Source organism: Epinephelus moara, chromosome 11 (assembly GCF_006386435.1).
Source record: "Epinephelus moara isolate mb chromosome 11, YSFRI_EMoa_1.0, whole genome shotgun sequence".
Classification (NCBI taxonomy): Eukaryota; Metazoa; Chordata; class Actinopteri; order Perciformes; family Serranidae; genus Epinephelus; species Epinephelus moara.
This window is the reverse complement of record NC_065516.1, coordinates 32856828-32873289: the sequence shown is the minus strand read 5'-3', so window position 1 is coordinate 32873289 and position 16462 is coordinate 32856828. Positions and strand designations below refer to the sequence as shown.

The 16462-nt window shown below is 38.4% G+C and overlaps 2 protein-coding genes across 3 annotated transcripts in view; one reads left to right on the top strand and one right to left on the bottom strand.

Moving 5' to 3' along the window:
• Positions 1-242: 242 nt before the first annotated feature.
• ift74 (intraflagellar transport 74) overlaps positions 243-16462 on the bottom strand; it is a 26170-nt gene continuing 9950 nt past the window's right edge. The window contains exons 9-20 of the mRNA XM_050057217.1: positions 10341-10479; positions 9388-9450; positions 8564-8707; positions 8189-8229; positions 7608-7687; positions 5070-5123; positions 4475-4572; positions 4174-4300; positions 3783-3946; positions 3282-3407; positions 2752-2812; positions 243-717 (exon numbers count right to left, since the gene is read on the bottom strand). Of these exons, the coding sequence (XP_049913174.1) occupies positions 602-717; positions 2752-2812; positions 3282-3407; positions 3783-3946; positions 4174-4300; positions 4475-4572; positions 5070-5123; positions 7608-7687; positions 8189-8229; positions 8564-8707; positions 9388-9450; positions 10341-10479 (1213 nt within the window). The 3' untranslated portion in view covers positions 243-601. The remainder of the gene's footprint in view (positions 718-2751; positions 2813-3281; positions 3408-3782; positions 3947-4173; positions 4301-4474; positions 4573-5069; positions 5124-7607; positions 7688-8188; positions 8230-8563; positions 8708-9387; positions 9451-10340; positions 10480-16462) is intronic.
• LOC126398052 (leucine-rich repeat-containing protein 19-like) overlaps positions 11094-16462 on the top strand; it is an 8605-nt gene continuing 3236 nt past the window's right edge. Inside the window, exons 1-5 of one of the 2 annotated variants that reach the window (XM_050057219.1) lie at positions 11094-11153; positions 13249-13359; positions 13503-13747; positions 14729-14840; positions 15207-15294. In XM_050057219.1, coding sequence (XP_049913176.1) covers positions 13258-13359; positions 13503-13747; positions 14729-14840; positions 15207-15294 — 547 coding nt within the window. In that variant the 5' untranslated portion in view covers positions 11094-11153; positions 13249-13257. Of the gene's footprint in view, positions 11154-13248; positions 13360-13499; positions 13748-14728; positions 14841-15206; positions 15295-16462 lie in introns of both variants that reach the window. The other variant, XM_050057218.1, reaches the window with a different exon arrangement.

Genomic DNA, 16462 nt, shown 5'->3' with positions numbered 1-16462 from the left:
GTCATAGTATAGCATGTCGTTCAAAATATGATAAGAAGTCATAGTATAGCATGTCTTTCAAAATCCGATAAAAATGTTATAGTATAGCATGTCGTTCAAAATATGATAAAAATGTCATAGTATAGTATTGTCGTTCAAAATATGATAAAAATGTCATAGTATAGTATGTCGTTCAAAATATGATAAAAATGTCACAGTATATGTCATATATAAAAATATGAAAAGCAATAAGTGAGTTTGGCTTTGTAAACTTTATTTAAATACAGAAAATAGTAGATAAATACTTAGAAACGTTGACTACAGACATTTGGGAATATGAGGATAGTCAGCAGTTACAGTTTTTGTCAGTTGGACACAACACTGCCACTTCCATCACAAACTGAAAGACTTCTTGAACTGAATATTAAACGGCATGACACACAATGTTTTTTTCAAAAGTAAAATCATTTGTGAAAACATAAAAAGTAGGTTAAAGTTTTTAAGACAACGTATTGCTAGATCTGTCCTTTTGCAAAAAGACAAGACTATACAGACTTTATTATGAAATTAACTGAAATGTGATAAATACGTAGTAACAGACACTTTGTGTGTTGATGTGCTTTTAACTCCTGTTGTTTTGCAGGGACTCTATGAGACTCTTGTTGTACTCTGCCACTTGTTGGGAGACGTTCTTGGCGACTGAGGCGTAATCACTCTCCTGAGATTTAGAGGCGATGACTGATGCTGCAGTTAAGGAAAGAGGACTGGGACAAATAACAGATCTCACACAACAGTTTGCTTTAGAAGTCCAAGAAAACGTGAAATACTGCTTTGTGGTCGCCATCCAAATGTCATAAAAATGTCAAAGTATAGTATGTCATTAAAATTATGAAAAAATGTCATAGTATAGCTTGTCTTTCAAATTATCACTAAAATGTCATAGTATAGCATGCCATTAAAATATGGTAAAAATGTCAGTATGATATGTCGTTAGAAATATAAAGTAGATATAGTAAAGTTTGTTTTTAAAAATATTACTAAAATGTCATAGTATAGCATGTCATTCAAAATATGATAAAAATGTCATAGTATAGCATGTCGTTAATAAAATGATAAAAATGTCATAGTATAGCATGTCGTTGAAAATATGATAAAAATGTCTGCTGTTATAAATGTCATAAAAATGTATACATCGTTAAAAATGTCATAAAAGTGTGTATGTCATTAAAAATGGCATGTCGATAAAAATGTCATAGAAATGTCTTAGTAGAGTGTGGCATTAGAAATGTTATATAAATTTTATAGTGTAGTATGTAATAAAAAATGTCATGAAAATGTCATAGTATAGCATGTCGTTCAAAATATGCAAAAAAGTCATAGTATAGCATGTCGTTCAAAATATGCAAAAAAATGTCATAGTATAGCATGTTGTTCAAAATATGATAAAAATGTCATAGTATAGCATGTCGTTCAAGATATGCAAAAAATGTCATAGTATAGCATGTTGTTCAAAATGATAAAAATGTCATAGTATAGCATGTTGTTCAAAATTAGATAAAAAATTCATAGTAGAACATGTCGTTCAAGATATGCAAAAAATGTCATAGTATAGCAACATGTCGTTCAAGATATGCAAAAAATGTCATAGTATAGCATGTCGTTCAACATATGATAAAAAAAGTCATAGTATAGCATGTCGTTCAAAATATGATAAAAATGTCATAGTATAGTATGTCGTTAAAATATGATAGAAATGTCATAGTATAGCATGTCGTTCAAAACATGCAAAAAATGTCTCAGTATAGCATGTCGTTCAAAACATGCAAAAAATGTCATAGTATAGCATGTCGTTCAAAATATGATAAAAATGTCATAGTATAGCATGTCGTTCAAAATATAATAAAAATGTCATAGTATAGCATGTCGTTCAAAATATAATAAAAATGTCATAGTATAGCATGTTGTTCAAAAAATGATAAAAATGTCATAGTATAGTATGTCGTTCAAAATATGATAAAAATGTCATAGTATTGTTCAAAATACGCAAAAAAAGTCATAGTATAGTATGTCATTCAAAATACACAAAAAAGTTATAGTATAGCATGTCGTTCAAAATATGATAAAAATGTCCATATCGATAAAAATGTTATGAAAATGTCATAGAATAGCAAGTCACTAAAAATATTTTTAAAATGTCATGTCGTTTAAGATGTCATGACAATGTTACTGTATAGCATGTCGATAAAAATATAAAAGAAAAGTCATGTCGTTAATAATGTCATAAAAATGTCATAGTGTAGCATGTTATGAAAATGGTATAGTATATTTTGGTAAAAATGTCGTAAAAAAGTCATACAAATTTCATCTTTATAAAAATGTCAGTATAGCATGTCAAAAAATTTCATAAAAAGGTCAAAGTATAGTACATTATAAAAAGTTTTATAAAAAGTGTTATTATATTGTATGTTATAAAAACTGACACAAAGATAAATAAATAAATAAATAAAAACAATAAAAAATTTAGGAAAAACCCACGACCACAAAATTCTCTGAAGTTTATTGCACAGTGAATCCAAGCAGACGTTTGTGCCAAATTTGAGAAAACAAGGCATTCTTGAGATGTTTTATTCACAAGAATGGGAGGGTGGTACCTATGTACATATGCACATACATACGTACGGCACAAACACATAATGCCTCTGACCACGACTACACCCGATGAAGAGGCATATAAATCAAGTAATAGAGATAAAGACAGATTCAAAAGGATACACTCTTTCATTACAAAGTTGTTCTGCTCCAAGTGTTGCCATTTTCTCTCCAGGTTTGCCAGCTGAAACACACACACACACACACACACAGACACACATACACACAAGCACAAAGAACACAAGACTAGCGTGAGCAGAATAAGACACGTTTGTAACAACATAAAAGATATAATATTTAACTTTTTCTGCATCAAAATGCCTAAAAATGACTCGACCAATGTTTTGCAGAGTACATGAAGAGAACCAGAAATCATTCAAAGTTTCTCAAATACATTGGGAGTTTTAATGAAAGCAGAAATGTTTATGAAGTCTTGACAGAATTACATCTGAACTACGGAAAAATGTTTACTGTTATCAGTAGGTGGTATTTTGATGCAGACATCACAAGTATCAACTGGTAAAATAAGGTGTTTCTACATTCATTATAACTAATGATAAAATCTTATACTTGTTTATATAAATGTCTATGGCTACAGTATATTTGTGCCGATGTACTGATGTTTTTCTAAGAGAAGTGTGAAACCCTCTAACCTGAGCGTGAGTCTCATTTTCTTGTAGTTTTGTTTTCAGAGCTTCATATTTCTGGTTCATTTCCTCCAACAGCTGCCTGAATGAATCCTGACGCAAGGTCAGCGATATGCGGTCCTCCTGAAGTCTCTGCACCACAACAACATACATCTGGTTAGCCTACAGTTTAGCTGTCTTTAGACAAATACAAACACACAGGTTGTGTTGAATAATTCAACAGTGTTTAAAGATCAACAATGAGCTGATGGGCTGATGTCTGTAACTACAAATAAATATGCATGGTTCAACTTAAACCATGGTCTGATGGTGCCTGTAGGTGGCCCTCTGTGTTTGGAGTTACAGACATTTAACAGCAGTGTTCACATTTTACCAGACCTCTGTCAGAGATTTAAGTAAATAACCAGATACATTAAGTCCATTCTATACTGAAGTACACTGCTAAGGTTCTTGTACTTTGATAACAAAAAGTATATGTAGCTGTGAAGTCCCACTTTCTCAGTTCACCTTTTTCTTTTCCTCCGCTGTGTGCCTCAGCGTGTCCAGGTCTCGGTAGGTGACCAGCTCAGACTCCATGGTGCTGATTCGCTCCTTCAGGGTGCTGAGCTCAATTGAGATCTTCCCCTCCAGCTGCTGCACCTTCTCCAGGTCCTGCTGCAGACGCTGGGACTCTGGGTAGTAGATAGTTTGGGGACAGTTTGATGGGTTTATCAAAGAGGGTACACCTTACTGGTGCTGTGCGTGTGTGTGAGTTTCTACTCGTACATGCCACATAGTGAGGACCAAAAAACATATTTTAGCAACAGAGTGAGGACATTTTTGCAAAGTGAGGACATTTTGGCTGTCAATGAGGGTCCCTACAAAGATAGAAATACAAGAATGTGTGTGTGTTACTGACCAGTTGTCAGTCCTCTGGCAGTGCTCTCTGATTGGACCACCTCCGTTTCCTTGCTGACCAGCACCTCCTGCATGTTCCTCAGCTCACTGGCTGTCACTGTGTCCACCTGCCGTAGCCGCAACATGTTCTACACACACACACACACACACACACACACACATATATACACACACGACTTAGCCTTCTCTTCCACATGTTCTTTTCCTGCCAGTTTTGTCTATTCTTTGTCTCTAACTCGACCTTTTTTACTATCATTTCCCCTCCTTTCCTTCCCCTCTCCACCTCTCCCCTTCCTCCTCACCCTGCTGCAGTGTTCCAGGAGGGAGACGATGTTTTCTTGGCTCTGTGTCATCTTGCTCTGCTCCTGACCTCTGGACTCCTCAAATGACTCCAGGTACCCTGGAACAAAGCAAGAAATGAAGGATGTTGTCACTACAAGCTGCATGTAACTTACATTTAAACCAATATCTTGTCATGCAGAGACACTGGAGCTCGTATGTGCAGGATTTAAAAATATTCCGTCTCTGGCGACTCCTGGTGGTAGCTTCCAGAAGGCCACTGCAAAGTGTTTGTTTCCATGTATTTATCGGTCTCAGTCCACATATTTTTATATTAGTGAAATCATTTTAAAAACCATGCCTAACCCTACAGTAACTAGATATCATTTCTTATCATAATCTCCTTTTGTTTTGCTATTATATCTTTAATACTTGACTGTTTCTCAGAGACTTATCTACCCCTGGGTTATGCTCAATATTTGAAAACATCAAAAGTCATACCCACAATTGCGACACATTAATGAGATCAGATCTGAGTAAATAATACTGTGATCTTTTTTTAAATAATCATTGTCAAGCTCAGTTTTTGTTGTCTCAATTGTCAGATGTTCAACTCACTGTCAATTTCCTCCTCTTTCCTCTTCAGCTCCTTGTATTTCTGCTGACACTCCCCTAATGGACAGAAAAAAATCTCTGTTAGTTTTGCAAGCAGTCCACACATACTAGTACAGACACAGTGTAATTTAATCATTTAGTATTCAGACAGAAAATAAATAGAAAACAGTTTTGATAATCTCGCAATACTTTTCAGAGGTTCACATCATGTCTGTGATTTTAAAGTCATTTTAAAACACGGTCGTATTTTAAATTAATGTGTGGCACTTTGCACTGTGTGTTATAAGCATTGCACATTGTCCTGCAAAACATGACCACAACTCACACACTACATAAAAATTAACAAATAACATTTACTGAAAAAATATTTTTCAGGCATATTTCAGAGATATGATGCTGAATAATGGCCAGTAAAGTGTTTAATGCAGAACATTATGATGCAGTGAAGTTGACCTTTGACCATTTGGATATAAAATGTCATCACTTCATCATTTTACCTTTTAGACATCTGTGTGAATTTTTGTCATAATTTGTGTAAGAACTCTTGATCTATGGCTGAAAAAATGTTTTGTTAGGTAAGCACCAAATTGTTCTCAGTGGAAGTCTGTGTCAAATTTTAAGAAATTCCCTTAAAGGGATAGTGCACCCAAAAATGAAAATTCAGCCATTATCTACTCACTCATATGCCGAGGGAGGATCAGGTGAAGTTTTAGAGTCCTCACATCACTTGCAGAGATCCAAGGGGAGAGGGGGTAGCAACACAACTCCACCTAATGGAGGCTGACGGCGCCCCAGATTCAAACGTCCAAAAACACATAATTGAAAGCACAAAATATCTCCATACTGCTCGTCCGTAGTGATCCAAGTGTCCTGAAGCCCCGACATAAAAAGTCTCACGCGCAAGCGCACACACGTGAGCGCAGCCCACAGAGAGACAGTCAGAGCTACAGGCTACAATGAGGCTAAAAACAGAGTTCAAATGACATTTTTCCAAACAACTTTTTATGTCGGGGCTTCAGGACACTTGGTGTGCAGTTGTGCTGCTACACACTCCCCCCACGAATCTCCGCAAGTGTTATGAGGTCTCTAAAACTTCACCAGAGCCTCCCTCGGCATGAGGGTGAGTAGATAATGGCTGAATTTTCATTTTTGGACTATTCCTTTAAGGGGTTCTTGAAATATTGCTCATAAGAATAAGACAGATACAAGAACACACTGATCTTGATCTTTGACCACCAAAATGTCATCAGTTTATCATTGAGTCCACGTAAACCTTTGTGCCAAATTTGAAGAAATTCCTTCAAGGTGTTCGTGAGATATCACACTCACAAGACAAATGCAAAGTCACACTGACCTTGACCTCTGACCACCAAAATCTAGTCAGTTTGTCAAATTAAATGGTCATTAACAGGGAGATGATGGCTGATCACTGATCACAATTAACTTAATAAACTTTATAAATGTGCCTTTGATTGACATTTAATAGAAAGCTGTGTACACTGCGAAAATAATAACATAATCTGTGACGTCAGCAAACAACCTAAAACAATTTCACTTATATTCTGTAGCTGTGTCTCAGTTCAGTGGCTGCAGCCTTCAGAGGCTGCATTGAAGACCGATTGTGTCACATCGGTGCGACCAAGGCTGTCCCATTTCGAAGGCTCCTTCAAATGTGGCGAAGAAATGCAGCCGTCTTTCCAAGATTTTGGAGGACGCAACGGATGATTCCTTTGTGGCCCAGGCTGTCCCGCGATGCATTGCGCCGGTGACGATTATATATTAAGTTAACTAACAGTTGTTAACTAGCTAACCGTTGTTGACATTATTATGAGCTAAAAGCACACAGCTTAAACAATTTTAATTTAATAAGTTTACCTGAACACGGTTCATCAGTCTGAAATATATCAAACGGCGGTGTCTCCACGTGAATAATCTCTTCAGGTATTAAATAAAAAAAATACATATACTGTATGTATATGATAAAAATCTCTGGGTCCATGATTTAGGGTGAACTAACTTACTAGCTTACTCCTTCTTTGGTCAAGCGCAGCTGGTTGCTAGGTAACAAGAATGCTAACAGGTTGGGGTGAGAACAACTGGTGATGCAACCAGGAAATCCTCCCTAGACCAGACCTTCCCATTTCGGAGACCGTTCGGTTCGGCTGATGTGGTCTTCAAAGGACTGCGAAGACCACGTCCTTCAAAGGCTGCAAACCCTGAACTGAGACTGAAACTTATCTCTTCCTCATCATATCACCCGCAGCTATCTCAGCTGAAACCAAGTGTACGCCTGGTCTGAGGAATGTGTGACGTGCGAAAATTTTTGCTGCAAATTCTTTATAAGTACCAGTTTATGTGTGGGGGAAAAGCATACACATGGTTTCTGTGCATTTGCATCGTTTCTACATCTGGTCCCTGGTTTTTAAAATTTCCACTACGATGAAAGATGTGAAACTTGCAGTGCGTTTTTCCGAAGTATATCTCAGGTAGAAAGAACGGTGATAGAGGAATGAGAAATTGAAAGCAGACATCCAGTGTTACCCTGTGCTTCCTCTGAGTCCTGCTCCAGCTGTTGGATATCCTCTGTGATTTGTCCCATCCTGTCCCGGATCTCTGTAAGCCTCAACACACACACACAAATGCACACAATCATTACACAGATGCAAAACTGGTTTCAAATGTATAGTCTTTGTGGTCGAAGGTCATAGGTTGAGTGAGGCAAAACATAAACATGCATATAAAAGCACTTTAATGAGGCAGATCACGCTTCATGAAAATCACACTGCATTTTTACTCTACTGCCAGTTTTCGTACCTCTCACTTCCAAATGGATCTGTTTATGAGAGCCAACAATTTGAACCTTAAAAATGTTTTTATAACTTCTGGCAGAAGATGCTGCAAAGCTGACTCTCTTACTTGATTTGATTTGGCTTCATTTGAGTAATTTATAAAATAAGAAGTGAGATTTAAAGTTGTGTGTCACAGTGCCCACCATCTGTCAGTGTTTCAAGCTTTTTTAATTAAAGTGAGAAAGTGAGAAGCTAAATAAATTTAAAAAAAAGAAAATGAGACCATTAATGCAGACAGACTTTTGGCATGTTGTATTTAAAACGAATACATACTGTCTCTCCATGCTGGCGATTTCCTGATTGTCCTCCTTCACCTGGAAAACAAAACAGCAGCTTTAATTGTTTTTTAACTAACTGAAACTCTTAAATCTGTCAAATGAAGCAGCACTTACTGAACACATTCAGTCTGAGATGACCAATCAATCTGAGACTGTTTAATTCACTTGATTTTATTGTAATTATGTTGACTTTAATCATTGTTTAGTGTCAAATATGTCAAGCCACGCAGCTTTTAAACAAATCAAAGTCAAATTAACATTAAATCAACATTTTTTAGTTGGCTTGTATCAGTCTAATAAAACATTGTTGCTGCATATCGCCTGTACTTTTATGTTCTCGACTGATATTCAGCTGTTGTGTGAAGCTAACCTGTTTGAATAGCTGCTCTCTCTCCTCCTGTGGGGAGCTGAGGCTCTTATGCTCAGCCTCCATGGCGTCACGCTTCGCCTCCAGCGCCGACAGAGTCTCATGAAGCCGAACCACTTCCTGCTTTATGTGCGAGTGAGCTAGCTCCTGCACACATGGCAATATAAGATTAAACACTTCATACTACTACTGCTGCCAATACTAAAGTTACTACTACAGCGAGTGTGTTACTGTTGCTGCTACAGAAGCTCCCTTTACACTACACAGCGGTGTGATGTAACTGTAACTCCTTTCCTCTTTTCCACATTTCATCTCCTCCCTTCCCAGGGTTGCATGTCTTCGAAAATCTTATACACATTAATGTACGTCGCCAAAAAAGGCCTCAGGGATTAAAGTGTCTTAAATTTCTTTGACAAGAGGTCTTGGGTATTTTCTCCAGCCTGCTGTAGGTAGTAACATTAGTTAGAAAATGTTTTTCCCATGTATTTCTAGCTCAACCTGACTTGAAATCTCTTATGTTCCACACCTCTGCCCTTGTGTGAAATTCATGTGGACCTTCAATCATTTTTTTTATCCATCAACCAGGTCGAGGTTCTGTTAATTATTAATTAATGTTAGCATCAGGGGTGACAGTTACTTACATTTACACAGTGCGCTTGGTTTTAATTGATATCTTTCATACTTTGACTGGAATGACTGTGGAGCAGGTATTAAATTACACTCTATGCGCTGTTTAACATGTCTCTGTGAACCCTGCAGATACCCTCCCCCTTCTGTCATACATTAACCCTTCCTTGATCATCCCCTGTCTTTTCAATCCAACTCACAGCCTCATAGTCCTCCTTCCTGGTTATCAGAATGTCCAGCTCCTCCTGCAGAACAGTCAGCTCCTACAAAACAAAAAAAACAAGAAGGCAAAGAGAAGATGAAGAAAGAAGATGGACATAAAGTACATTTATTTTATGTGGTGCCAAAGACGGCAACAGTGTCAGGGCGGTACGCATGCTGTGTTTTTTGCGCCTTCAAATTCACTGATTGTAATGTAGACATGCGGCAGCAGCGCTCAAATGCCAAAGCAGTGTGCACAAACGCAACTTTTGGAACACAGCAGTGCGCACCGCCTGTCATATGAAGAGGAACAACCAATCACAGTCGGCAGATATCTTTCCCTTCTTTCGTAAATATCAGTCTGTGATAAATCTTCAAAAAGATCTAAAATTAGAAATAAAGATATAAAGAATGTGGTGACAGAGGCCACTATGTTTTAATAGTTGTTGTTTTATTGTGGATTTTTGTATCATATGTTGTAATTGTTGCATTTTAAATGTGTTTTGATTGACTGCTACCTCGACCAGGTCTCTCTTGTAAAAGAGATATTCAATCTCAATGGGACTTCCTGGTTAGATAAAGGTTAAATAAGTAAATAAAATAAAAACAATACAGAGAAGAAGTAAGCACTTTGGTGCAGGGCTGACAGGGTGTAACATCTGTCCCACAGACACTAGACCTACACACAAACAGTGCCTGGAAGAAGATCAGCTCTGCACTTAGGATTTCAGGTAACACGGTAATACGGTGCTTGTAAAGACACAACCTGCCGCCGCACTCTTGAAAGCTGGCACAGAAAAGGCAGGCAGGTGGCACCCAGCACCTGACCTCGAGGCAGTTAAAGATGCAGCATGTGGACAGCCTCTTAAACTACAGTAGCAGTAATATTAACTAGTTATAACTAGACCAACTAAAGAGCAGTACCATGCCAAGGCTCAAACTACACTGATACCTGTAGCAGTTCCTCATTGGCTGTCGTCATGCCGAAATACTTCTCCTGCTTTGCGGCCGGCATCGCCTGGACGACCTCCTCAGCGACCCGCCTTTCCCTCCTGATGTCTTCTTCTATCGCCCTGATGGCCTCCTCTCTTCTGCACGACAAACACAACAGGGAAAGGTTTTTTGTTAATTTAATTTTTTACTTTGCCTTCATCAGTCGTTAGCATCGAGACAGAGACCTGTGACAAAGGTCCTCGGCCACATTCAAACCCCGGGCTGATGAGACAGACGGATGAGTAGATAAAGAAAGGATGCAGAGAAGGAACAGTGATAGAGATGTAAGACGGAGTGGGGATATCACTGCTTCCTTGCTGCCTTTCCTTCTCCCTTACCTCCTTGCCTGTGTCAGTTCCTTTCCATAAACCCTGCTTGCTTCTTTCTTCTCTACTTTTGTCAAATTACACTCCTACCTTCTGTTCAACTCGCCTTTCGTTTTTTTTTCTTCTAACATAATTCAAACCCCCTTTGTCTGTTTTCCCTCCCAACTCTCATCTATTACAGTATTCCTTCTCCAGGTTATCTCATTAGAAAAACAACTCATTTATTTCAATTTCTAAGTGAGCAGCACGTCCAACATGGTTAAAATGTACTTCCAACCAGAAGAAAGAAAGAAGGACTGCCTTCATCGATCATAAATGTTTAGCTAGCAGAAGAAGTACATGTCAGCCCTCAGGTTTTACGACAAGAAACAAAGGTCGTTTGCTGTGCTGGCTGCTTCGCAGTGACAAGTGAACTTAACTTCCTCTAAGTGCCTCTAGAAGTACAGGTAAGTGTTTTTGGTTGTTATTCAGTGAGACGGAGCAGTAACAGAATCAGAGCTTGAAATAATCTTGTTTGTCCACCTGCCACTGTGGCTGGTCGATTACAAAATCTTCCAGTCACTTAATAGGTTGTTGTTGTTTATTGTCTGATGAGTAAAGTGAATCTAGCAGGTGCTTTCATATTTTACCAACCTTATTTTCCAACCCTGGACAGAATACATATCTATGTAAAAAACATATCTGAGATGACACACATTACAGAAAAACAACAGACACTGACAGATGTTGTACTGTATGCAAGTTAAAGGTTGCTTAGCGGACACATAGTACAGATGTGCGTGTCTTCACTTAAGTTCAGTTTCAGGAAGTTCAACGTGTTTGTTTTCTCCAAAGGACATCAGGAAAATAAGAGACTTCAGTGTATGTGTCGGCATGATTGATGAGTACGTGACGTCCTTTAAAAAGAGAACTCACTGACCCAAATTTCATACTGCACTCTGATCATGTTTCATGTGTCAGCAGATCTGTCGGTCTATTATACGTGCATGCATGAGTGGTAATGAAAACTTGATGTCCTGGTCATAGTTCAATTAAGGTGTTGACATGACAGGTTTCATATTCAGGTTAGTGTCCAGGATATTATGTTGTTTACACTTTAATAGATTAAGAAAACTGAAGGGATTTAAAAGGTATATATTTAAAGAGCACTAACGGCTGTGGCTCAGAGGTAGAGCACTAATCGGTAGTGATGGCCAAATGAGGCCTCATGAAGCATTTGTTTTATTGTTTCTTTATTTTATGAGCCCACTAGATGGCGCTTTTTGTTCAACAAAAGGTTGAAAGCACACTGAATTGGCATTCTTTGAGCCTCTCTCTTTAAACCATGAGCGCCATCTAGTGGGCTCAGAAAATAAAGAAAATGCTTCATGAGGCTTCATTTGGCCATCACTACTAAGAGGTTTCAGGAGCAATTTAAACTGTAAGCAGTTAAGTACTGCCTTAGAAGTTTTTCCCAGCCCTGACCAGAATACAGCTCTCTGAAATAACAATAGGTACTTTCTATGGTCATATTTAAAGATATTAAACATTATGCAAAATATTGTCAACCAGCAGCTTCGGTACAAAGGAATCTTTATCAGACTTCCATCTTCAAAGAATACTTGTGGAATCCTGCTGCTGAGGAAACTTAACATTGTAAGGCAGTGGATGACTTGCTTCTTTAACAGCTTCCACTTTAGTGGAAAATTATGAAAAAAGTCATGTAATGAAAGTGAGAAGTAGACTGACTGAACGTGGGAAAACTAAGACATACTGTTGTTGATTTTGCATATATTTTTTCTTTCTTCTTTGTTTGGTAAATGGATGGACATTTTCAGAATGAAAGAAAAATTTGAAGAGGTTGATATGTATAGCTTATTATGCAGTGGTTTTAGAGGCCCGGCCCACTTGAGATTAAAGTGTGTGTGGCCCCTGAACTAAAATGAGTTTGGTTTACAGTGATAGCTGTAACATGAAAGCTGTTTCACTTTCTACCTATAAAAAAGATTTCCCCCCACTGCTGCCATGAATGCTGCTCTTTCTTTTAATGTGTTTAAGGAAAACCTTCTTATTTGTTTTTTAACTATATACTGACATTTTAAGGCCTAAACATCAAACACTCTATGAAAATAATCTTTTTGATGCAGCTTTACAAAAGAATAATATAAAACCTGGAGAGCCAGTTCTTTTATTGCGGCGTTATGAATATTTCTTTTATCTGCTTCTACTCTAATTTTTTGAGTGCAAAAAAATGATTTGTGATAAACTGCAACCAACTTGGCAATAACACACTGGAATTAAAAAGCAGTAGTGAAGCTGTTTCAACCAAAAATGTGAACTCAACGTAATCAAATATGCAAACTCAGTATTGGCAATGAAAGAATAGTTGGTTTGAATGAGTGACTTACTGGCTGATGGTCAGAGCTAAAACATTATGTCAGTAGCACAGCAGAAGAAAAACAATTTGATTGTTTAGGCAGGCGAACCGATCATCTCAGCACCCAGGTAAAACAGAGGCGTCTATCCTCCATATAAAGTATGTGTTTTATCCATTTTTTTCAGGGTAGGATAATGGAGAATTACCGACAACCTCTTCTTGTGCTGTGGTTGACTGCAGTGGTAGCGATGAATATACATGGAAGTAATGCTGAGGCTGTGGGAGACGACATCTTGGTAGGAAATGTTCTTTATAATTTTTTAAACTGCAGGAAGTGGAAATATGTTGGTGTGGACACTCTGGCCCAGAACAATGATGGTTCATCTGTTATCTGGATTGTTTAACTGATTATAATCACTGTCCATTCATCCATCAGCAGGTGAAGAACTTCACCAGCAAGCTCCAAGTCATTCCTCATAATGACAACAGCTCCAATGTTACTAAACTGGTGATTGAGGAGAGCCTGATCACTCTGAGTGACGATGACAGACTGGCCCTGGCTAGTTATCCCACACTGGTAGAGCTCCACCTGGATGATAACCAGGTGACCAGTATACCAGCCAAATACTTCTCTGTGGTACCAAACCTCAGAGTGCTGTCGCTGACCAGGAACAAAATCAGCAGGTAAATTTAAACATATACGCTAGCTTGTAGTCTATATACTAATTTTATCAGGTTTTGAATACATTGGAAAAGTAAATAAAGATGTTGGTATGTATAAACGTACTAAATTTGTTAGATTTTTCAAAGTGGACACTATTTTCACATTTTATAAAACTTGGAGGAGAGTTACATCTCAGTAGTGCTCCAGACTTCTAAAAATGTGCGGATCAAAATAAGGATAAATATCTGTTACTGATTAGCCAAGAGAATAGCTGCATCACTCGTTTACATGCACAGTTAAGTCGAACTACAGTTAAGGATTGATTAGGCCATTTAATTGGACGACTGTTGTGGGGAGTCGATTTACCGACAGAAGTATGCCCTCTTTCAGCTTGTTAGTATTGGAACCTTTCCTGTTGACCTATTACGTCACAGACCAAACAACTGAGAGTTGTCCAGCTGTTCTGCCACTTTTTGACGAGGTCGCCATTCCTCTTCCTCCCACCCATGTATTGTAAATTATTTAACTCTTTGAGCTGACACAGCATGAACTGTGTCTTCTCGTCTGTCCAAAAATGCACAGCTCTGGATGTAGATTTCACCATGTTGTTACTGGCTTCTACTTCTGTTACACATTTGATACTATTGGACTTCTGGGTCAAAGCCCAGGGCGAAAACTGTGGAGCATGCTCAGAGTGTCTAGGCTAGTTTGGGTCTGACTGATTTGATACATGCAGTAGGAATTCAACTCCCAATCACATTATCTGGGTGTGTTGGTCTGACTTTGAGAAATTCCATTTAGTACGATTTCAGTCAGACGAACAAGTTAACATGTATTTTAAAAGTCGGGTTTTAGTCAGACTAGCACAATAAATCGATGTTCTCTGATGTCATGTACACGCACTGACTGTTATGGCTGTTACAGTAATGTGTGTACTAACACTGCTATGCCTACATTAAGTACTGCTTCACAACTGATTCTACCTCTGGGTGTTACTGCAGCCTGGACCCAGAGTCTTTCTCTGACCTAGATGTCCTCACCGAGCTGGACCTGTCCCACAACCTGCTGGCCAGTGTCCCTTCACAGCTATTCAGACAGCTGAAAAATCTACAGGTAAACCCCCCCAAAATCCCTGGGAGTGTTCCAAATGTGCAACGCTTTCAATATTTATTAGGACTAAGTTTAAAAAGAAAAGTCAGAGTTTATCATCATGTTTACAATATGTTGTTAACCTGAAGTTCTGGTCTAATTCTCCAATGTCTGAAATAAAACCTTTTAAATATATTTGTACTGTAGCTCGTTATTGTCTATGGGAAAGACAAAAATGTGTTCCTCAAAGAATGTTCATCAAATGCGTAGTTATTGGTGGACTAAAGTTGTTTCTGTGCAAAAGACAACTAAGTGTAAACCTGGCCAAGTATTTTTTGTTTTCCCAAGTTATTATCAATCCATTAACCTGACCCTGTCTGATCTCATTAGGTGCTGAACCTACAGGACAACCCCTGGAATTGTTCCTGTCTGCTGCTGAGCAGTATGGAGGAGATCAAAGCAGCCGGAGTTACCACAGGTAATAATATTCCTTAAAAAGTTTTAGAAATAAAACTGACAGGTGGGCCTTATCCAGGCTGCTTCAGAATTCTTATCTACTCTTATTCATAGGAATACTTGTATTTAGGGCTTGATCTGATCTAATCTCAGAACATCACTCTCTGCCTTAAAGGGGAAGAATGCACATTTTCAAAGTTCATATATGTTATTCCTGGTGATGGCCAAATGAAGCCTCGTGAAGCATTGTCTTTATTTTCTGAGCCCACTAGATGGCGCTCATGGTTTACTGAGAGAGGCTCAAAGAATGGCAATTCAATGTGCTTTCAACCTTGTGTTGAACAAAAAGCGCCATCTAGTGGGCTCAGAAAATAAAGAAAATGCTTCATGAGGCTTCATTTGGCCATCACTAGTTATTCCTATGTGTGTGACCAAAAATATTAGTTAACATGAACAAATCTCTCCTATATCCAAAAGCTAGAGTGCTAAAACTCAAATTTGTGATGTCATAGGGAAATAAAGTCTGGAGCTGCTACACTGACCAAGAATTGGGAAAGATGTTAAAGATGACACTGAGAGCATCAAGGGGAATGTTCTTAGTACAGACTGAATCACAGTGTTTGTCTACAATAACTTCGGGACTCCGGGGTTTTTTCAGACCTAATTGTATTGCGGAGTTTTGCACAGCAGCGACCGGATCTTTGCTTTCAAACCACAAAAAAATGTGATGGCACAAGTCTCCTTCAGTACATTATTCTATGCTTTCTTTTGATTTTCACATTGGCTAGTCATCCTGTTTAATTTGTCTTCTGATTAAATCGGAACCATTAAAACAAGTTGTAGGAAGCCTCTGCAAGTAATTGGTTGCTGGTAGACACTCTGTGCTGCAATAAAATGGTTAATCAGCAGTGCCGTGCTGCTGGTTCTGCCGGCCTGAATAGAATATAATGTCTATAGCCTTACTGTTGTCTACAGCCTTTATAGACTGAGCTGAGTAGTGATGCGCGTGCAGACCCCTAACCCGCGGGACCCGCAAATGGAACTGCGGGTCGGGCAGCAGTGATCGTCTGTTAAATCGGCCTGTAAATGATATTTTGACATTATTGGCTATTACTGTCATGGCATCCGAAGGTACTGATGCGTTGAGCAGGTGACAGTCCCGGCCGTTTTTCAAAACACACTTGTGTCAC